The 22,720-nt window shown below is 38.2% G+C and overlaps 1 protein-coding gene across 6 annotated transcripts; it reads right to left on the reverse strand.

Moving 5' to 3' along the window:
* Window positions 1-5,504: 5,504 nt before the first annotated feature.
* Window positions 5,505-22,627, reverse strand: SPART (spartin). Of its 6 annotated transcripts, none has more exons than XM_026844016.1 (9): window positions 21,086-22,627; window positions 16,840-17,672; window positions 15,521-15,718; window positions 14,429-14,554; window positions 12,543-12,672; window positions 11,593-11,787; window positions 10,468-10,626; window positions 10,299-10,389; window positions 5,505-7,122 (listed from the first exon to the last, which is right to left on the reverse strand). In XM_026844016.1, exons 2-9 carry the CDS (start codon window positions 17,668-17,670, stop codon window positions 6,930-6,932), a joined length of 1,923 nt encoding a protein of 640 aa, XP_026699817.1. In that variant the 5' UTR covers window positions 17,671-17,672; window positions 21,086-22,627; the 3' UTR covers window positions 5,505-6,929. The 6 variants fall into 6 exon arrangements, with proteins under 6 accessions (XP_026699817.1, XP_026699808.1, XP_026699799.1 ...); XM_026844007.1 differs by lacking the exon at window positions 21,086-22,627 and adding an exon at window positions 19,544-19,789; XM_026843998.1 differs by lacking the exon at window positions 21,086-22,627 and adding an exon at window positions 19,514-19,789.
* Window positions 22,628-22,720: the final 93 nt, after the last annotated feature.

A 22,720-nucleotide genomic window follows, 5' to 3' on the forward strand; every position in this document is an offset into this window, starting at 1 on the left:
GCACTCCCGCTGCCCGGGCCAGGCGGGGGCCGGCAGCACCTCCCGTGGCCGTTGCCGTCCAACCTGCACGCGTTCGTGGCGGCTCTCGTCCGTCACTGTACCTGCCCCTAGTTGGGTGGGTTTTTCCTTCCCTCCGTCCAGGGAAATCCCCAGCACGTGGCTGGAGCAGCACCAGAAATGGGACACACACAGTTTTGGCCCAATTGAAGAGTTTTGACCGTATAGGTTGAACTGTTGCTGTGCCAAGCTTTTCATGACCTGGGAAACACAAATACGTGCAGATTTTTTTTTTTTTTAAAACACTTCTTTTGGATGGAAAGTAGCACGGTTTTAAATAAATGCTTTGACCCACATGTGAAGGCAGACACAGCACTGTGAGGTCTGGTCTTAAAACCGAGTGCCTAGCCAGTATTTTATCACCCTTGGTAACTGTGATCTGTACTGTGCATAAACTAGTTTGCAAGAGCCTAACCTGAGACCGGACAGAAGAGTTTAGAATAATGGGTCTTAATCTTCACTGATCAAGTCAACGGAGTCAATTAGTCAATCTACACCAATATTTTAATTATCTTACAATGGTCTGGATTCATGCTTTGAAATTCATGCATTTTTCAAGCAAGGGATTTCAGATGGGTTCATGGCTTTCTCAAGGTAAAGCTTTATGGGGTGGATTGCAATAACCTAACAGCTTAATTGCCGTAAGAGTGGCATCACCTCTGTCTAGTTCTCCCTGACACCTTCTCTGGCTGCTTCAGTGCCAGTTCTGACATTCAGGTAACTCCCCAACAGGCCATTACAGCTCATGAAAACTAGAAAACTTACATCAGGAAAAATGTTTAATATTTGCAGTTTCTGTTGATGAGTGAGCTGAAGTGGTTCACCAGCTGCTCAGAAAAGCACCAGAGTTGGTAAGAGGGACAAACTGGGAATGATTAGTGTGCTCTTAGATCAACTCACCATTTCATGGGCCCTAGTGCTCACTAGAGGAACTAGCAGTTCACTTTCTCAGGAAGGAGATGGACTATAATTTTGCTTTACCGGTATACTGTGAATAAACAAAGGGTTTAGTTTCTCAGTTCAAGGAATTCCACTGCATGAGTAGCAAGCCAAATGCAATAGCCCTGCAGCTTGTTGGGTAACAGAGGCATTACTTTCAAAGATTAAAACAGGAGTCATGTATTACCATTACTTTAACAAAGCATAAATCAGCATTGCCATCCAAAAGTCAATGCTGAAATCTTGTGGATTTTAGTCCTAAAGTGGTAGTGTGTGACACTGGAATGGGCCAGTCCAACACCTTACTGATACTGAAACAGCAGGGTCACTGATCCAGCAGGATCTAGTGTCTGAGGATAAAACAGAAGGATGGAGAGTGAGAAGCTTGATCGTAAGAAGTCATCATTTTAATTTCGTCTCTGTGATACATATTAGAGCAGGAGGTGATTTTTGACAGTCTCAAGTTATAACTAATTCTATCATCTAATCAGTGAATTACCACTTGAGGTGTGGTTCAAATTAAAAATTATCTGAAATACTTTAATCAAGAAACAAAATCAGAATAGTGCTGCAGTGTAACTGCATTTAAATTTAGCTGCTCATTTTGCCTTCAGGATCACGGAATGCTACAATTTTATGATACATATTGAAAACACATTCCATACCAAACCAATAATCTAAGCAATGCCTTGGAGCTAGGTTAGCATTCATAACTGAGTGTGCTGAATCTTAACAGCAAAGGTGTTAATCAGTAACCATTTTTCTTGTTACCCGTTTTTGTGAAGAACTGCCTCAAGATTAATTTAACCAGCCTTCGGAATAGTTCTCAACTGGAGGGCACATTTAGAGAGCCTAGAATGATCCCTGGAATCACAAAGAAGTCTGAGAGCAGAATGCACAGAGTTAACTGAGGGCTGTATCCCAGCCGCAGTGTACTCTCTCTGCCCCAGGAGACTTTTCTTTGACCTCTCGACGATACTTTCAGGTCTCAACCTCAACTCTGGGATTACTAGGTAAGCTAACTAGGTAAACTCTCAGGAACTAGGTAAGCTCTCAGGAACTAGGTCACAGTGCACGTAAGGATGAGCCCAGACCACATGGGTTGGGTTGGCACAGGACAGCTGGTATAACTGCGTGCTTTGCCACATGGTTTGGTAACAGGAGTGGGAGAAAAGTGAGTGTTTTGTGTACTGAGGTCTTGTGTGAGTGTGTAAAACTTCAAAACATCACTATTTTTAACAATCACAGCAGTAGCATAGCTACACTTGCAACACGTGAGAATTTTCCTCCATTTCTTTATACCAAATAAATCAGTTAAAATTAGATATATGGATACCTATAAAGGTACTTTCATTGATATAAGACTTCTAATGTTATTTTTGAGCTTAAAATTTTGACTAAGAAAACTTAGGAAACTTGATCACAACATAATGTGGTTTGAAAACAGAATTTTATACTTAAATACGTATCTTTGGATTACGTGAAGTCAATAAACAGTTGCTTAAAAGCAAGGTAGATCTGTTGCTGAAGACAAACATTTGGATTATGACATCATTTTTATAAAGTAGTTATTTCTGTAGCACCAGTAACTAGGGTATGATGACTGGCTGTGTGGACAAGGGAAACTGGTGGATATTGTGTGTTTTGACTGCACCAAGGATTTTGATGTAGTGTCCCACATTACCTTTATAGCCACATTGGTGAGTTATTGATTGGGTAACTGAGAAATAAAGTTGCTGGAAAATTGGCCAGGCCATCAGGCTTAAAGTGTGGTGATCATCAGTATGAATAGTTGACTCTGGGCTCAATACCTGAAGCAATACTCTTAATTCTTTATTAACATCCTGGAAGACTGAGCACACTCTCAGCAAGTTTGCTGCTGCTGCTGAATTGTGGGCAGGGGTCACTATGCAGGTGGGTAGGGCTGCCATGCAGAGCAGGGTATACAGCCTGGAGAAACAGGCTGCTGAAAGGAACCTAATGAAATGGAACAAAAAGCAAGTACATCCAGAATTTGGCATGGGAAAAGCCCATGGATCAGTACAGGTTGGGGGTAGTAACTAGAATGCAACTTCACAGGAAAAGTCACAGGGGTCTCTAGTGAACAAGCTGACCACGAACCACAGTGCATCCTGCTGCGAACAAGGCCAACAGCCTCCGGGGCTGTTAGCAAGAACATAGCCAGGAGGTTGAGGGAGGTGGTTCTTCCACTCCGTTCAGCGCCCATGGGACCACATGCTGGAGTGCTGCAGCTTTGGGCTCCCACACAAATCCTAAGGGCTGCCTTAGGTCAGGGGATGGCACATGTGGCCTATGTTCAGTGTGGAAAAGAGAAGGCATAAGGAGATAGTGCTGTCAACAGCTACGTAAGAGGGCGTAGAGGAGACAGAGAAGCCAGACTTTTCTCCAGTATGCACTACAGAAGGATAAGTAGCAATGCACCCGAGTGCATATAAAAATTTTTGGCCCAGTATAAGAGAGAAATATTTAACTTCATCAGAGTTAAACTTGGCAAAGGTTGCCCTGAGAGACTGTAATCACCCTTGTGGATAATCAGACCATGAGCAGAATTAGTGCAGAATACTGTGCTCCAGCTGGATCTGTTTTGAGAAGGAGGGTGGGATACAGACCTTTGTAGTCTGGGACCTCCAGAGGTCCCTTCCAACCTACACCATTCTGTGGTGAGTTGGTGTCCTGGTTTCAGCTGGGTTAATTTTCTTCCTAGTAGCTGGTACAGTGCTGTGTTTTGGATTTAGGATGAGCATCGTGTTGACAACACACTGTTTTAGCTGTTGCTGAGCAGTGCTTACACTAAGTTAAGGTCTTTTCAGCTTCTCATGCTGCCCTGCCAATGAGGCTGCTCAGGGACACAAGAACTCGGGAGGGGACACAGCTGGGACAGCTGTCCCCCCCTAACCAAAGGGATATTCCAGACCATATGATATAGTGCTCAGCATATCAACTAGGGCAAAAGCTGGCTGGGGGCTGCTGCTCAGGCCCTGGCTGGGCATCGGTCCATTGGTGGTGAGCAATTGTTTTTCATTTGCATCACTTGTTTCTTTTGGGTTTTATTTATCTCTGTTATTTTCATTAAATTTATTATTATTTCAATTACTAAACTGTTCTTAACCCACAAGTTTTCTTACTTTTACCCTTCCCATTTACCCACCCATCTCACCAGGAGGGGAGTGAGTGAGCATGGGGCTTAGTTCCCGGCTAGGGTTAAACCACTTGGAAGGTAGTTTTACTGGAAGTTAGTTTTACCAATTCTTTTTAAAGGATTACAGATTTAGTTTGTCAGGGAATATTAAGAAACAGGCTATCCCAAAGTGTTTTTAAATCAGCATTAAAAAAAATAACCTACCATTGGAATCTAGAGGAATCCATTCAAATGCAAGGTTTTAGACTTGAGGCAAGAACAGTGGTTTATACCTACAGAATGATGATGCCAGAGACAGCAGTAGCTTAGAATGACTTGGAGGTCCTTAAAAGTAACCTTCTCAAGACAGGATTTGAGACCAATATCTTAGAAGACTGAATAAATGAATTTAGAAATAGCACTGCATTAGGAAATTGGGTAGGTGTTCACTTGGTAAACAGCATTAGGATGACTTACTTTTAGGACTGCCATGCATCAGATGTTCAGTGCTCAAAGAAGAAACAAACCCCAGCTGGGAGTAGAAAACAAACCTAAGACAGGCTTAGGGAGCTTAGTGTGTAAAAGGGAGAGCCAAAATAATGCAGTAAGTGTGTGAAGGCTGTTTTATATGGTGGAGGAAGTGGGGAGAAGCCTATGGATTTGCTGACCAGGGCCCAAGTAGTGACAGCTTGTAGCAGGGTAAGTTCAACAGTGTAATACTTTCAGCAGTGAGAATTAACTGAACTTTCGAACAATGTAAAAGGGTGTATCATAGTGAAAACTGTAAAATGGGGTAGATATTATTAAAAAAAATTAGTTTCAATCTACTTTGAGACAAATTTGAGAGGAGAGTCCACGTAAAGAGAACAGCAGGTTGAACAGGACAACAATGCTTGCCTGATACTGAGGACATTTAAATCTTTTTTTCCTCAGTATGCTACAACTTGGTCTCTTGAAGACATTAACACTTTTATTTTAACCGTTGGTTTAATACAACTTATTGTTCTGATGGTTTACAGATGAAACTAAAGGGCATGAGTTATATGCAAAACCAAAATAGGAGTGAGAAGGAAGATACAAATGCATACATCCCAATTATAAAATGCAGTTCATCACAAAAATGCTTTTACTACTGTGAAGCAGTCTTGAACTAGTTTTACTTGCTGGCAAGTGACAGACTGTAGTAATACAGAAATTGTTGTAGTGTACTTTTGATGGACCTTTTTAGTCTGAAATATTTTAAACTAATTGGTGAGCTTGTTTCTAGTAGACATACCTCAATACTCTTCTTTTATTACTTCAGAAGTCTTAGTCTTTCCACTCACTGATCCATACAATAGCTTCACATCATAAAAAGGCCAAGCACGGATTAACCAACTTTAATTTAATCTTTATTTCCACAAATCAAAGGTACATTTCAAGTGGTTAGACCCTTTGTTTCACATTTCTCAGCCTAATTACACACCTATAGTAGTTACCACAAAATGTGCACCTATTACCACTCTAATAGACATTAGTTGTTACTGTATTTTTTCAATCTGATGCAAATATCATTTGCTAACAACCATTTATAGTTATGTTCCCCATTTACATGAAACTTATTTCTAAGTTGTAAATTGATGGTGTTCTGTTTGCTGCAGGTTCAGCCAATATTAGTATGTGTAGCAGCCTTAAAACTCGATAATGAACTGCTAAAGTAGCAGGGTTCTACGTATGGAGTTATTCCACATTGCACTAGGAACAGGATGAAAAACCTACACAGCAGTGTCTATTATATTCCACACACATCTCTTCATTAAAAGGGCTTGTCTTCATTCTCTCTAAAAATTTACCTTGCGCAACTATGAATTTAATGGAATAAATACGCTGACTGTTGAAACTACTTGTTGAAGCAAATACATAATGTATTCCATAAGGAGGCCACAATATATACTCTGAATATTTCTGGATTGGACGCAAGTACAGAATGCATAGAAGTTCCTAGTGTCCTCTATAGAATCTTTTTACAGAAAAATACTTTAATATATGAAATAAAAATACTTATCCTCTCAATAAAAATCTTAATTTCAAAGAAAATTTGTATATTCCTTATGGAGTCAACTGGAGAGTACATTTTTCTAGCGTTGTAAATACCCTCTTTTAGAAGAAATCCTTGGTATCTTTGGTTTGCTTATATGCTGGATGGAAAAAAGTTTTAAAAGGATTAACTACCTAGTAACCTGAGGTTCATCTTTCATCTCTTCTAACATGAACTTTGGGTGAGATTAGCTGTTTGGTATCTGAAAAGAGCAATTCTCTACCAAACAATGAAACACAAAGCTTATTTTAGTAGTGCATATTAAATAAGACAAGGCTGTTTTAGTAAAACTAACTCTTAAGTATGGTTAAAAAACAAAACTAGTAATCTTACTTGTTCCAGAATTAGTAAGCCTATTTGTTCTATATCACCACGTTCTTTATAAAGTATTACAAAAATATTCACAATAGTATTTCTATATTAATTTATTATTCCATATTATATTTTGAAAAAGTGCTTACAGAGGCAAGTTGATTAACTGCAAACTCATATCCTTCCATTTCTATAAAACCCTGATCAGTTGTTTAAAACCCTTGTTCAATACACAAGGAGTTAAGACAACTTTCATTTGTCCTACAAATGCCCTCCCTACTTTTACAGTTTCATGTCAAATTAAGTAATAGTTGCTTGAAAACTACAGTGTGATTGGTGTTAGATCACAGATTAGCAATATAGTTATAAATAGGAAGTTTCATCTCTAAGGCTTCGAGAAGTATTTCATTGGTGTAATTTTTTATCCTTCTCATTATCCAAGACATTATACTCATCTAACACAGCATGGCCAGTTTCCTTTGCAGTTCTCTTTACCACAGCTTTGATACCAATATTGTCAATGTTAAATGCTGTCATACCAACATTGATTGCAGAATTCACAGCGTTGTCTGTAGCACGGCCAGCATCATCTCCGTACCTTAAGAAAGATAGCAGTTTTGTAGATTTGTATACTTAGTATTTTAATCTTCACTGGAATTCTTTTTAAAGGAAAAATGTAAGCATTACCAAGAACAAATAATAAGCACACAGCCTGAATGCTTAAAGAATAAAATTAGAAATTACCAAGCCATGTGAACAAGGGCTGCTCCTCTATCAGGCAGATCATTCTTAAAGATACCAATATGCTTCTGCCCTTTTTCCTCAAAAAACCTTCCAGTCTTCCTCCCTCCTTCCTCTCTCGTTTTGAAGAGTAGAAGGCTTATCTATAGAACCATAAACATGGGAGAAGTTGTGTGCAATAACCCCCAAGTACTTTTTCACCTCTTAGGTAAAATTCCTGATACTCTCTATATCACCATGTAAGTCTGCACAGCTAGACCCTTGCAGCTGCTAAACCTTCTCAGTCTCTATCAAAGGTGGCAGCACTGAGGAGGGAGAGCAAACACTGTCCTACCTTCTCACCTGTTACGGAAAAAGGGACCAGAACCACCTCAGGCATAATTTTTCTGAACTGATACCACCATTGCCAGAATAGTGTTTGGTTAGTACTTGTCCTGTATCATCTCTGCCTGGGTCTACAAGGCTTAACATGATACCATGTCTGGTGTAACAGCAACACATTGGCATGTCAGTTCAAAGTCCCAAAAGTAGACTCACTGAGGTAGTGCACCGCTGTGCTCAAGCAAATTAACTCAAAACAGTCTAACAGGTCTCCTGGGTACAGAGGATTGCTGACACAGCTATGCTCGTATGTTGGACACAGCAAGGTGCCTACAAAAACATTCTGTCATGCAGTGAAAACTTATCTGAAGTAACCTGGAATCAATAGAGTGGCAAAGGGGAAGAAGCAAAGCGTGGGGGGAAAGGAGATACAAAACCCCCAAAGGCTCAAGAAAGCCATCTTAAGGATACACTGAAAACAACTACTAAGAGATAAAACCTCGGGTCTCTCCACTGGGCTGTGTGTCCAGCTTCTTTATGCTCTAGGGGGCAAGTCAGCGGTCTCATATTAATTACTAAACAGTGAAGAAAGGTGCACATCTACACCAGTATAGAGAGCATACTACTGAAGGAGGACAAGAGTGACTCCATTTGTTCCAGGCAGCCAGACATTTCCCCAGAGCGCACTGTAATCAGACAAACCAGGCCAAAGGGAAGTATTTCTGGCAGCATCAGAATCCCACCAGTTAGCAGAGTTACTTTTTCCCTGTGCTTCTTATGACCAGAGATTCTTTGAGGACCTCAAAATAAGGCTAGAGAGAAGCACAGAATATCAAAGAATCCAAAACTCTATCACATTATCAGTGCAGTAGCCACAGCATAATAGCTGGAACCAACAATGAAACTGAAAAAAAAGAATTAGTGCTTTTTTGTTTTGTTTGTTTTTAATTCTCCCATAGAGTAACAGCCTTGAATCACCAACATCAGATCTGCAGATTACAGAATTAATCTCACAACAAAAGTGCAGTATTTGTCAATATATTAGTTATTTTCACCTCAGGAACATCATAAGCCAGTTTTATATAACATTAGTAAAACAGGCAACCTCATTTAAAGTAAGACTATAGCTTATCCAGTACAGTTAGATTTACAATTTCTTAATATTTGATAATGGATTTTTCAGTTTGTCCATCTCAATTGCATAATTTGTAACTTTTTTTTTTACTTTTTTTTTAAGAAAAAAATTGGGCAGATGTAGATACTGCAGTTATTTAAATATTCATAAGAAACCCCACCAAGGTAGAAGTATGGTACTTTGGCAGAAATATTACTTCTGAAGCTACATTTTTTCCCAATTCTGATCATATGATAAGCATCTCTTTATAATTCCATCCACAAAGGTATTGTAGCTAAGTTTTAGCTCAGTTTTTTGTTGATTTAGAGACACTCTGATGAAGCCCCTTTAGTTTTGTTTCCATAAAGTGGAATTTAGCTTCTTCACTGAAGTATTTTGAGTGGCAGAAATCTGTCTACTGAAGCAAAAATTAGCTTCCAAAAAAGATGTAGAATTTTAATACATTTATACAGATAGATTTTAAAGATCACATATCAAATATTTTTAACTGTAGTTAACTGTAGTTTAATTACTTATTGTTTTTCACTCTTAATGGCTGCTGACTGCTGATCTCCACATTTCCTGTTTTTATATCTAAACCAAAAACATTAATGTGAATTTATGTGAAATGAGTACCAGTACCATACCTTCTGACATTCCTACTGAAAACAAACATTATTAATAAAGCAGCACTGACTAGAACTTCACTGTCTAGCCTCCTATTTGAAATGCACCACAACACAACCCTGAAATGCCAATCCACTTAATACCGTATGCTGATGTTTACCTTGTTACCTTCCACTAGAAGCCTGTATGTGCTTTCAGCGATCCTTCTTAATGTCTCTTTTGCTACACTCACCACTGATTTAACCTACATACTTTTGCTTACTCTAGCACAACTATTGCACTGGTTTTGAGGGGTGCATTTCATATGTTTTGCAGTTACTCCAATACATTCCCTTATTCTCCACAGCATCTTCCAGTACATGCACTCAACTTTGGTCTTTCCATCATCTTAGTAACATCTTAATCGCAACTTATTATGTTCTTCCCATTATCTTTTTCTAAGAAAGTCCGCATTTTGCAACTTGAGGCTATCCTATTACTGCTGTTATCGCTATTTATGCCGTATATTTCCTTACCAATTTTCTTTTATGTACCTTCTCACTTTAGTCAAACCTGCTGATAGATTAAATTGTTCCATCTTTCTCAAATTTAGCTAAGTCTACATAAATTCAGGTTCAGAGCTGAGAGGTTTAAACCAGTAACATTTTTTACAATGACATTATACTATAGAGCAAAGATATAAATCTGAACATTATTTGTAACGTAGCCTGAAGCTGTAATACTTTTAGAAGACAGCTAAAAAAATACTTACCACAATCATTTATGTATTTCCCATTTTTACTTACAGGAGGTGCTCACTGCTGAACTTTGCTCTTTGCTCTAATTATGCTGCTTTGCTCTAATTATGCAGCACGTGATAAGCTGCTATTTCATCACTTAGCTTCCCTACACTTACATAAGATTTTTTTTCCAGTATTCAAACACAATGACAATATGCTGTAGAAAATGAAACCAATGAAAACATAACTTACTTGTATTTGACAGTTTTTACAGTCTCAGTTGAAACACTTTTAGCAATGCACTTCGCTGCATTTTCTAAACCTTGCCACACTGTTGAAAAGCCTGGAAAAATTAACAGCTTATTTGAGTTCATAGCATTGAAAAGTATGCAATTAAAAAAGTACAAGGAATTTTTATTACCTTGAATTCCACTTGCTGCTACCACCAGAGCACCATCAAAAGTGGATTTGCCATCTTTATCTTTCTTAAGGGATTCTGGAACTAATTTGCTGCCATGCTTCTTCATGTGTGGAGCTAGCTCCTTTCCAACACAGCTTGCTATGGAACACACTCCCTCAACTACCATAAAACAACAGTATGCAGATTATTTAGTGAGAACACAGAACATCTTTCTTTAAGAGTCCTTACTCCTAATTAAAAATAAGCTTTGCTGGTCTTAAGTGTTACTTTTATTTAAATATGCTTATTTGAAAGACAGACTTTAATCCATGCTTAAGTACCCAATTGATACAGAAGCAACCTTTTTTCTGATTCTGCACAGCTCCACTTCCTACGAAACAAGTAAGGTTGGTCTTATGGCTAAAAAGCACTTGAAAAGAAATCAACATCTTGCACTCAAATTTCAAGAAACTGTTTCATTGCTTTGTTATTCCCAACTTGCAGATGGGGAACAAGCTGTTTCTTTCCTGACTGGCCTTCTGGAAAAGTCTTTCTTACAACCATTCCAGCTCTTCAAAGTAGTTTTATAACATCCAGCACAATTTGCTTTTAAAATTGGATGAGTCACTAGACACTAAGTATAAACATTAATGCAAATAAATAAAAGAATGAAGTTACTGAGAGCTGCTAGGGTTACCAAGCACCTGTGAACACCAAGCTGTTTCTATCTGAAAGTTTATACATAGTCTAATAGACTTGTTTCCGACGTGCATATTTAAAAATGCATGCACACACATTCTCTAGTGGTACAATATGTTAGTAACCAGTAACAGTTAAGTACATGGTTATCAACTTAAGAAGAGACACACCATTTTGAATTAACTCTCTAAAACTTAGAAAACCATGCTGAACTTAAGAATGTATGGACCATTCTTTTAGGAAAGGAAAAGATGCCTCAAGGCTATATAATAAATATTAGTCCCAAAGCATGTCTCTCACAGGGGGTAACTAGGCACAAACTACTGATCTCTGGATTTCATCAGATCAATCCATTTAGTTCATTGGCTAGAGAAACCAGCTCTCATTTTACAGAATATTTATTATTTAAGGCAAAAATACAATATACTATGAGATGGAAATTTTTACCTAAGAACTGGCTGACTTTCACAGCTCCTCCTGTAGCCTGTTTTGCTACATGAAGTCCCTTTGCAACAGTTGGGTTGACTTCCAGAGGTTTTTCTTCTGGTTGAATGTGTTCTCGCAGTTTAGAAGCTCCTTTGTGGATAGCTTTACCAGTATATTCTGCTCCTTTAATTAGGCCCCAACTTACCCAAGATGCACCTTCAAGGCAAAAATTGTTTTTCTTAGAATGTATAATTTTACAGACAATGATTCCTACAGCTTTCCCTCCTCTGCCTCTGCAACACTGACTTTAGAAATATTCCTGATGACACAGTCTGCAATTATACTCTTCCCTGAATGAGCCAGCATGAATTCCTGCAGTGATTTCTGCACCTACACCACCCACGTTTTTTCAGTTCACTTTAGTTAAGTTTAATACAGCCAGTCCTCATCCAAATGTCAGCTTCATAGAGATACTCAGTTTTTAAATAGCTATCCAATCTCCAGCTGGGTCAGAAGGGACAGAACTGAACATCTCAATGCTATTAACATTCTGAAAACATACAACCCAACCCTCTAGCCCTCCTAGCAGGTTGGTCATTAGTGTATTCCAAAGGTTCTCAGAAGGGAACAAGTGTTTATCTGCAGAAATAACAATGATGCCTGCTTTAATATAGCTGCTCATACAGGAGTGAAACTGTTCATAGTGGGTTTAGTCACAGGGGGTGATATCCTAACATACAGTCAAATGAGAACCCTAACTCCTTCGCAGTGAACAAGACTGTGGGGAATGCATTTAAATTCTGCACTGTTTTTATAAAGCTTAAAGTATCCTTTAGATGATCACAACTGGAACTGGTGAACAACTACTTCTGACCACTCAGCTTCTACCAGCACACAAGCAAATATTTAGGTGTTTTAAATGGTACTTACAGACGTTTATACTCAACACAATCCTCTTATTACAACAGTACCTGACAAGATTCCATGGGCAACTTTCTCACTCCACTCTGGCAACTCTTTCTGATTTTCTGCTCCTTCAGGTTGTGGTTGGATATGTACAGTCTGAGGCAAGTTAACTGTATCACTAGAGGCTTCTGGAGGCTAACAAGTGAAAGTAAATACATGAGAATCTACTTCACAGCTTACCATCAGGATTTCTGGTTTAAATCATACTGCTCCATTATCAAATAATGCTAATGTTGCATATTTGTTGGGTAAGTGTATAGAAACTCACGGGAAATTTGTGATTCAATTACTTTTGCACAGAAATGCTGTGCATTCAAAAAAGCTTATCAGACAACTCAGCATTTTCTGTACACTTTCTTCATCCAGTTACAAAGAAAAGATTTGCTTGCCAGTATGACCATATTGTCAAGTAGCCCAGTAGGTGCAAGTTAACTAGCAAAAAAAGGTAAGAAACATGTGCATCCACCATTTTTATCTTCTCAGAGGGAGTCAAGTTTGTTGTTATTAAGTATGGGAACTGCAGTCTTTGGTTAGATAATCCAGCTGCACTAAAAGAATGCAGTTGTTCTGGTTGTTTTGTGCCTCATCCTCTCCTCCCAAATTCAAAAAGAAAAGACCTTATTCATTCTATGTGCTGTTGATGCCTTTGCAGACTGGCACAGCCAAGGAAGACATCAAGCTGTGCATGATACTGCTCCCCATTTAAAGCTGGGTGGATAGGTTCTGTGTGATTTCATGTCAAACACTACTTTCTGGAGTAGATGTTAATTATTCAAATATAGCAACCACCACTACAATCTGGTTAGCGCTTCTAAAATCCGTAATCACTTTACACAATTCATAGACAATGTACAATTAAACTTTAATTACAGAAAGCAAAAAAACTGTAATAGGTTTAGGTTTCTGTTAAGATTCCATTCTTAGGACTTGTCCAATGTAAAACTAAAAGCCCTAACATTTCAATGATTAAAACCCCTTCTAGTTAATGATGGACAGAAAGAAAAAAAACCTTTTTGCTTAGTCTAGAAAAGTCTAAATGAAAGCATTAATGGGTGAAACCTATAAGCAAAATATAATACACAATATAATATTTGATATTATATAGAATTCTTAGATTCCCCTGAAATATTTACTGGAAATAAAAACAGGGTATTGCACACAGATGACTGTTGCAGTAAAACAAAACAAAACCAACATGAATGGAAAAGTGTAGATTAACACTCAGAAGGTTGCTATGCAGGAGGTTAACATGTATCACCAACATGTACCCTATCATCAATTAATGCCTAACAGCAGTGTGAAATCTCATGTTCAAGAAATTTTTCCAGCATGTGACCAAAACACTGTGGGGGATGGGCAGGAGAAATAACCTTAATACACAACTATAGCTGAAAAACAAACAAAAAAATCCCCATGAAAAAAACTCCAATCTATGTTCCAGACATAATTTAGTTACACCACAGTTTGGGTCACTATAGAAAAACAGTCAACAAGACTTTTAAGGACTATACTAAGGAGCAGAAATAGATTCTCTAATAAGACAGGTGACTCAGTACTATAATTACATTAAATATAGTTGTTAATTATATCCTCACGAGTACTACATAAAACAGACACATGAAGTGGCCATCAGACTAAGCTCTGAAATATTTGTGCTATATCAGTTTTTAAAACGCCAGAAATCTGCTAGTTTGCAAAACAGTAGCCTGCAGTAACTGAATCAGCTACTAAGAAAACCAACAACAACAAAAAAAAGAAGACCAGCACAGAGCACAGCATACATTGCCACTGTCAATCAAGTCTGTAATCTCAGCAGTACTAACATGTATTTCAGTTTTGGGGTTGTTTTTTTTTTACTACAGAATTTTTTAATCACCGTCCTGGAATTTACCTGGACTTTGTGGCCAGACATCTGTTTAAATTTATCTTCAAAATGCGCTCTCTCAGTTGCTGGGAGCTCTGAAGATAACCCTACTCTCTCATGGGATCCTGGCACCTGTGACATCATATCAGGGAACATTAACAAAAACAGGGAATTTTAGGACAATAAGGAACTAATGAGATATCAAATCTGAACTATTTGTATGCAGGAAAGATGACAGAATTTTATCCAGTAAGTCCTGCACTGAAACATCACATAATTCTATTGTATTTTTTCCTTTAAAGTAAAAATTAATGGCCTCCTGTGTTAATGAAATTCCCTGCTGAACTCAATAGAACTCTGCCCACATGGCATGCTGAAAACTAGTCCTTCATCATCACTGCATTGAAATCTTGGTGATTCAACATTCTATCTTTCATTAAAAGATACAATCTTGCTATGAGCTTTTAAGTAGTTATTACCATTTTTCCTGAAAAATGGTGCTCCAGTGCTCTTACAATAACATTTTCTCCTTGTTTCTGGTTGCTGTATCTTACTGCGCCTTTGTTAAGACTACTGGGTTTTTCCATTTTTTCAGTCAACATCTTACTGCAATAAGGCACCAGATTATCTCATTTTGAGATCCCATTTGAAGGCAGATTTTTGAGGTACACACTACTTTCATAGGTCTTCTCTGGAGTGGTTTAACTTTCTTGAATGGTAAACACATTTGGACACAATATTCCAGGAATGGTATCATCAAAACTACACAGAGAGTGTGTGCATGTGTATGCACACACAGAGGAAGAAATATGCTTTCTCCTGAACACAGATTTTAATTTTGGGACCTATGTTATCCTTTAGAAAAACAGGGAGAATACACAAAATGGTATCCAATTCCTCTCTGAGCTTACAACTTAGCATTTAAAAATTTCTGTCCTCCCATCTCACAGGGATCACAGTCTCATTACTAGGTTGCTTAATCTTGACTATCTACTTCTCAACTGGTGAGTTTACCAAGCAAGACACAGAACTCTGTAGTTTTACACAACTAACTGTAAACTGTAAAAGACCATTTACACCTTTCCTTATTGGCTTAGAACAGGCAGCCCAGAGATTTACTTGGATTCGAAGGTCAGACATCTGTTTTAAGAGATCCTCAAACAGCTCTCTGTCAGCTGCTGGAAGTTCTGAAGACAGCACTACTCCCACGTAGGACCCTGGTAACTGGGACGTCGTGTCAGGGAACATGTAGACTCCAGTATTGCAGCACAGAACAGGAGACTCGTTACACATTAGAAAATACAACCAGTCACAAACCTAAAAAAGAGACGTACATAAAGGAATTAAAGGATCCTTTTAAAAACAAAGGCAGGCAGAATGTACTGATAAGTACCACAAACTTGATTTTCCATCGAATTGAGTAAGAAAAATAAAAAAGCCTTATACCATCTTGAAAAATAAAAAAAAGGAAAAAAAAAAAACCAAACAAAAAAACAAAACCCCCACATGACTGTGGAAATATAATTCTTGATTAGTTCTGACAGTCTAACATTGAGAAAATACTAATTTTCATAGGACTAGAATTCAGGCTGGTAGCCTCTTAACTGTCTAGTCTAGAGGCCCAGATGTAGAAGTAGATGAAAGGCACTGCCAAACAAGTCAGGATTCACAGCACCTGTATCTTCCTGTAGACCTCAGGACATGTTTATATGACAGGATAAAGAGAATGTATGGCTGTCACTGGCTGACTTTTGAAAGCTGCTAACACAGGTGGAGGTAAACCAGCAGACCCAAAACCAGGAAACAGTTTTTATTTTCCTTCCAAGTTTCCCCTTTGCTGATGAGACTTCCAACAGACAATCTTAGCAGCAACAAGGAGATCCAAAGTCAGAAACCAGACCAGAAACACTATGTTACAGAACATGCCCACATGAAGCAAGAATGGACTGAAAAAATCCAAATAATGCATCTTTTTAATTTGTAGTTTAGAGTCTACATTAACATGGGCCCTCAAGTTTCAAATTGCCAAGTTGTTCTAACTGCAACAGCTTATCTCTAGTTGAGACTGGAGTGGGTAGTGTGCAACCCTGTTTTACACTGACTGTTACAATAGGTGAACCAACATGTCTTCTCTATGTGAGGAAAGGGAAGTTAATTTTATGAATTTAGAAGACATGTTAAGTCAACTCCTTTGGAAAACGGAATTCACCAGAACAATCAGCACTCAGCAACCTTGGGGAGACACAGAGGTGATTCTCACAGAAGTCGTCATAAAAGTGTACATTTGCAGAAAACCATTTTTCCAACAGCTATAACATCCTTCATATTATCACACAGAGATTTAGGCTCAGAAAAGCACAAACTTAAGAAGACTGCCTTTTAAAGTTTTATGACAGCTCTTGAAATTTAATTAAAGGAGAAAATTATTTTCCTGTTACCTGAAGAAATGCAGGTGGACGATTCTGAGCCGTCTCACTATCTGTATCCAGGAACTTCACAATGCGTAGATATCCAGGATATGAAGGAGCACTAACCTGCCCATCAGGAGTCACAAAGAATATCTGTACTCCTTGGGGAATCAAGATCAGCTCATCTGCATCCACTCCCAGGTTTTCAAGGGGAGGTGGCTGAGTACACTTACTGTAGTAGTCCTCACCTACAGAAGAAAACTCCCCAGAGTCTGTGCCGTAAGACACAGTAAAATGGCCATTGGTAGCTTGAGGAGTATAGGCAGGAGGTGCTTCATTTGGCAGACAACGAGGTTTTGCAGATGATGGACTCATCGCTGGAGTTTGCCCCTGGCTCACAGTTGCAACACTTCCATCTGCTGCAGGTGGTTGACGTGGTAGGAACAGAGAATTAGGGGCAGGGGGTCTTTCTGGCTTTTCTTTGGAAGGAATGGATGGGTACAGCTTGGGCACCCCAGCAGGGGCATCCATCACAGCAGGACTTGCTTGTACGGGTGGGGTGTTTTGTTCTAGAATGCCAAGTCGAGCATGAACATTTCGGAGGGTCTCCCTCATCTTCTGTTGCATTTGCCTGGCAGACTCCCACTGGGACCCAATACATGCAGGGCCCTGTGATGGAATGCTAACTCCTCGGAGCAAGTGGTCAAGCCCTTGCTTATAGTAACTTCTTGCCTCTTCCTTCTGACCCAGTTCATCTGTATTCAGTCCTTTATTGATAAAAATAAAGGCTTTCCTGTACTCTTCATTAATAGCTTTAATATTTGCATCTTCTTGCATAACTGGACCCTGCAGTTGTTCCATTACTGCAAATTAGAATAAAAACTAGTAAGAGTATCCATAAAATAAAGCCAAACAAAGTCTACCCTAGAACAAAATTCCTTCCAGTTGGTTTATAATGATAACCACACTGCATGTATTAGCAGAAAGCTATCTAGTTGCTTGGTACAGTGTCTGGTAAATTATGGTAATCTCAACCTTCTAAGACAGCAAGGAATTTATAATCATCACATCTAGTTACTTCACAGACATGTATTTCTTAAATGTTAAACATCTGGAGAATATGGACACGCCTGATATTAAATTTTCAATCTTTAAAAAGTATTAAATCAGTAGGAAATAGTGGAGTAAAAAAGAATTTACAAAAATCTAACTTTATTTTTTATAATATTTTTAAAAATCTCTAAGGTATTAAAAAAGTTCAGTTAACATTTTGTCTATTTAAATAAAGGATGAACTCAGGACATTTTTATTTAAATAATTTAAGGGAAAGCACTCAACAGATTTAAAGAAATTCTGATAAACTTCAACTGTTGAACATCAACACACAGAACTGGGAAGCTCCGAACAGTTAAAGCTGTGCTTCACAAAATGAAAACAGGGAATTACTTATTTCCTTTACAGTGTTTATAAAGTGAGAAAGACAACTAGTGTTTTCCCTTCCTTGCTCCCCGGGTGACAAAAACTTGGAAGTACCAAGATGTACAAAAGGTTGCAGGTTCTGTCTATTTTGGAATGTATTCCTCAAACTGCCTCGTGTACTTCAACAACTGAAGAGCCAAAATAATCCAATAGTTTTATCTGAACTCTAAAACGCATAAAATTAGTTTCAACTGAATGCAGGTCTTCAGTCTTAGCCAAATGCAGCAAATACAAATCATTCTTGGACTAAAACAGTGTTTACAACATGCAATGTACAAAATTCCAGTGACATTTTTTCCTGACAATGTTGAGAGGCACTGACAGTTCAGGAAAATCAGGTTATTATACTAGAAGAGAATAATGATCATGAACCACAAAAATAGGACATTATATAAAAATGAAAGAGCATGCATTTTCAATAAACCAATGATTCTGGGCTGTAAAATGGATGGCAGAAAGGAGAAAAATCTAGGGATATCTGTCAATCACAATGATAGCAAGCTACAGAAAACATGGGGGTAAGTAAAATCCAAAGTGAAAAAATAAAAATACTTCCATTACACATACAACACTATTAATGCCACTGTACACAGCACTGGTGAGACTTCACACAATGCTAAGCCACATTCAAGAAAGCTGCACCAGAATGGGAAAAGGTGTGCAGAAGGTTACTGATTTTTTCTGGTGAATCAATTACTTTTCCCTAGAGAGGTTAAGTTTGGCTTACCAAGCCAATAAACCACTAAACCAAATTGGATTAGTCTCTATAAATATACTGGATGAAAAGAAGAAAGTAAATCAGGAAAGAAGAAAAGAACTATTGAAATCCAAACTTTTAATAAAATCCTGAAATAGTATCTACATTTAAGTTTATTTAATGTCTCTTGTTTCTGTTATCAATAAAGTAAAAATATATATAATCTGGAAAATATTCTCCTTCTATGCCAACATAAACAGAGGATTTTAAGAACTTCAGGTCATAAAAATATTTTAAAGAGGCCAAGATGGAATACTGTGCTCTACTCCCACATCTTTTATGATCAAATGTCATACAGTACTTATGTGACTAATGCATCTGCAGACACATGACAGAAGTGCCATGTAATCTGGAACACATCTGTATTGACAGAATCCAATTACATGCAAAAGACAAGATGCATGATTTCAGTCCAACGACAGACAGGTCATAGGAATATGACAGGGATGGCTTGAGAAGGCAGCCCACATGGAGCAGATCATCAGTGACTCAAGCTACCAGGCTCACTGCCCACTGCCCATCACGTAGCAGAAAAACAGATCTTGGGCTGGAAGGGATTCTTCTGGTTGATTGGAGTCACTTGCTGCCAACAGGCTCGGTCGGCATCTTTGATTAAAGCTGAAGAATACTACTGGCATAAAAATAAGTGTATATTTAATAGCCACCAAGGACATCAAGTTTAGAAGTTAGAAGCATACTAACCAGCACAACAAGTAATTATAATGGAAGTACAATTACTCTAACAAGTTTGTGAATATACCTTGATCCTTACACGAAAGATCTAGGCATTATGCATTTAAGATATGCATAGTCAAATTATTTGCTAGCAATAAAACCTAGGGACTCCCACACCACATGAAATTGGGTCAACACTTGTATTTGCTAATGAAAAATCCCTTTGTCCTTTTAAGAAGGGTATAAAGGTGAAAAACAATTTAACAATATAGAATTCTGATTTAAAAATTATTGTAGGTTTCCAAAACACAGAAAAGATTTAGAAGACTGAGAAAGACAGACAAGTTTAACCTATCATCACAGTTTACTTCTTTATAAGCAAAATTTATTGTTCTGACATTTTTAGTGCCTGTGTATCCAATTCTGTAAAAAATCTGTTCTTAAGGCTTACAGTGAACAATTCATTTGTTTGAACACAATTGCAGTACACAATAGTCTACTTTGCCCCATGTTTTTTGATTTGTTTTTGCTGGGGGGAGTCTAAGGCAAAGATACTTTACAGATTTTAAATAATTCTTTTGCTAGTGATTGTTAGTATATAATCATAGAATGGGTTGGGTTGGAAGGGGCCTTAAAGATCACCTAGTTCCAACCCCCAAGAAGAGACATCAGGTAAAATTCTAAAGTCACAGTTATATTTCATCTTAATCGTGAATTCATTTACTATTCACTCTACACTTGTCATACTGCCAACACCACTGTTCTTGCTAAAGCTCAGTCTTTATTAACACTAGAAAAGGACTGAGAAAATGGAGATGTCAGCATGATCAGTGTATATACAGCACTAGTGCGTGGCAGAGATACAAAAGCTGTCTAAGCAATTCAGAAGAGTGCAAGTGTTGAAACTCATCTCTGATTGACTGAAACATCCCAAGTTTGCAGGGTTATGTACAGTACAGTTACCACCCAACTGTGCATTTGGGTGTACTCAGAAATGGAGGAAGGAAGTCACAGGAGATTTTAAGTTTAACAAGAGCTGAATTTAATTCAGTCATTAATTTATTAAAATTAATACAAAATAACAGATGGTATAAGGTAAATAAGCAAACTGGATTGCTCCCTCACAACACAGTAAGTATTCTCTGACACAGAACATTTAAGTAGCAATCTGTTCATATGCAAGGAAGATCCTCATTCAGTACTATTTTCAATGTATCATCTTAATACAGTATTTAAGTGCCCTGCATGTTCTAATATTTATCTGTAATCCATTTCTGCACAATGCAGAGTCTTATTTCCGCTGTTTTAAAACTGGAATGAATGTCAAAGTGCATGTTGCTAAATACAAGAGTGCCACAAACCAACCTGTGGTCCTGCAGCTGGTACAGATTGGCCCAGATCTGTACAACGTAGTGCTGAGTAAGATTTAGAGGAACTTGTCCTGGAGAAAGCTGGTGCAAAACAGAGCTAAGAAAAGAGCTAATGGGCACTGTAGATATTCACAGATTAATCCAGTGCTCGAGCTCATTCCTTGGCTCTTTTTCATTTATCAGTACAGATATACTCTAGAGTTTTGACTAGACCAAGGGAGGCTACAGTGCAACAGGGAAACTTGAGTTGAGTTTGATACTGTAAGTTAGCATCTCAACTATCGGCCTGACCAACCTTCCTCTGAAGCAGCAAACCCTACTTCATTAAAAAATAATGTATATTTTAAAAAGAAGTAGCTCAATGGTAGATCTTACTGCCAGAAGGTAAACATTAAGTCTAAAGCTTATTAAGAGGATTAAATATCCTGACAGACAGAGGTAGGACACTCTTTCCAACTCACTATTTTTGAAACCTGGGTGGTGTTGGGGAGGAAAAAACAAAACCAAAACAAGCCCCTTAATCCAAGAGCTCTCCCTATATGACAACTGGTTTTCTATCAGCCACTGATTTCAAAGGTGAAGAGGATGAAGGAGAACTACATGCAGACAGAATTGTTTAAGCCTTACTGCTGTAGGGAAAGAGCAATTAACAAAGCCTTAGTAACTTTCAAGAATTGAGAACTGAATTAAAACAGATGTTATAAAGGATTTAAACCAAGACAAGCCAGGTACTAGCTGATAAATTTACACTTTTTTTCTTTTAGTTTATTTAATATGTTTAAACTAGACATTAAATTTTTCATTAAGTGGTGGCCTACTGCTAGTTTTTATGGACCTAAGGCTAGATAATATCACTGACTAGATAGCAGAGAAAGTCAGCGATCTGATCTAACATGGTAATTCTTACTCTTAAAATTACTGAAGACTTCAATAATCGCCCATCTTCTGACATTTCAACCCATACCATCTTTTCAGGCTGGTACCTCAGCACCTATATTCACCCACCCACTACTGCTGTCCCAAGAATTTTTTTGTCCAAATAAATGGACTTCCCTCCTAACTCCTTGGTCTGTATTTCCAACACATGCTCTCAACACAGAGCTTTTAGGATGTGAGTGCCTACTTGGCACTGCCATAAAAACAAAAGTGAAAAACCAGTAGGGCAGATAATTCCCTTCATCACGCAGCTGTGCTGTCCAGCACTTGTATTTTTCACAGCACTGAAGTATAAAGACATGGTCACTATCTACCATCTGTGGCCAAAGATTCTGTCAACATCATGAAAAATTTAGTGTTATGCAAGATTGCTATTTAATACTTTTTTCATTAACTGTGTGCCTGCCAGCTTCCAATCTCTGCCAGTTTTTCCATATTCAAACAACTCAAGCCCAAACTGTCCGGCATGAATTTTTTTTTAAAAGACAAAATACAAGGAACAATTTTCCAAAGTATTTTGACAATTAACCTCTCAGTTCCACGAGGAGACACTCGAAAAATTATTTATCAAGGCTACTTTAACCTGGCCTAATCACACCACCACCCCCCCCGCTGCTCCCCCGCTCTCCCTAGCATCAGAGCTCGCGTTGGTGAGGCGGCAGAACCCACACCCCCCCGCCCCGGCCGCCGCTCG

Source organism: Athene cunicularia (assembly GCF_003259725.1).
Source record: "Athene cunicularia isolate RWA chromosome 1 unlocalized genomic scaffold, athCun1 chr1_part1, whole genome shotgun sequence".
Classification (NCBI taxonomy): Eukaryota; Metazoa; Chordata; class Aves; order Strigiformes; family Strigidae; genus Athene; species Athene cunicularia.

What these genes read in the sequence shown, in the direction of transcription:
- SPART (XM_026844016.1), bottom strand. Translation starts at nt 17,670, where the DNA reads ATGGAACAACTGCAGGGTCCAGTTATGCAAGAAGATGCAAATATTAAA. An exon ending in GTCCACCTGCATTTCTTCAG is followed by an intron (nt 15,719 to 16,839) that starts GTAACAGGAAAA and finishes TCTCTTTTTTAG; the next exon opens with GTTTGTGACTGGTTGTATTT. An exon ending in TGCCCATGGAATCTTGTCAG is followed by an intron (nt 11,788 to 12,542) that starts GTACTGTTGTAA and finishes TTTGCCTTGAAG; the next exon opens with GTGCATCTTGGGTAAGTTGG.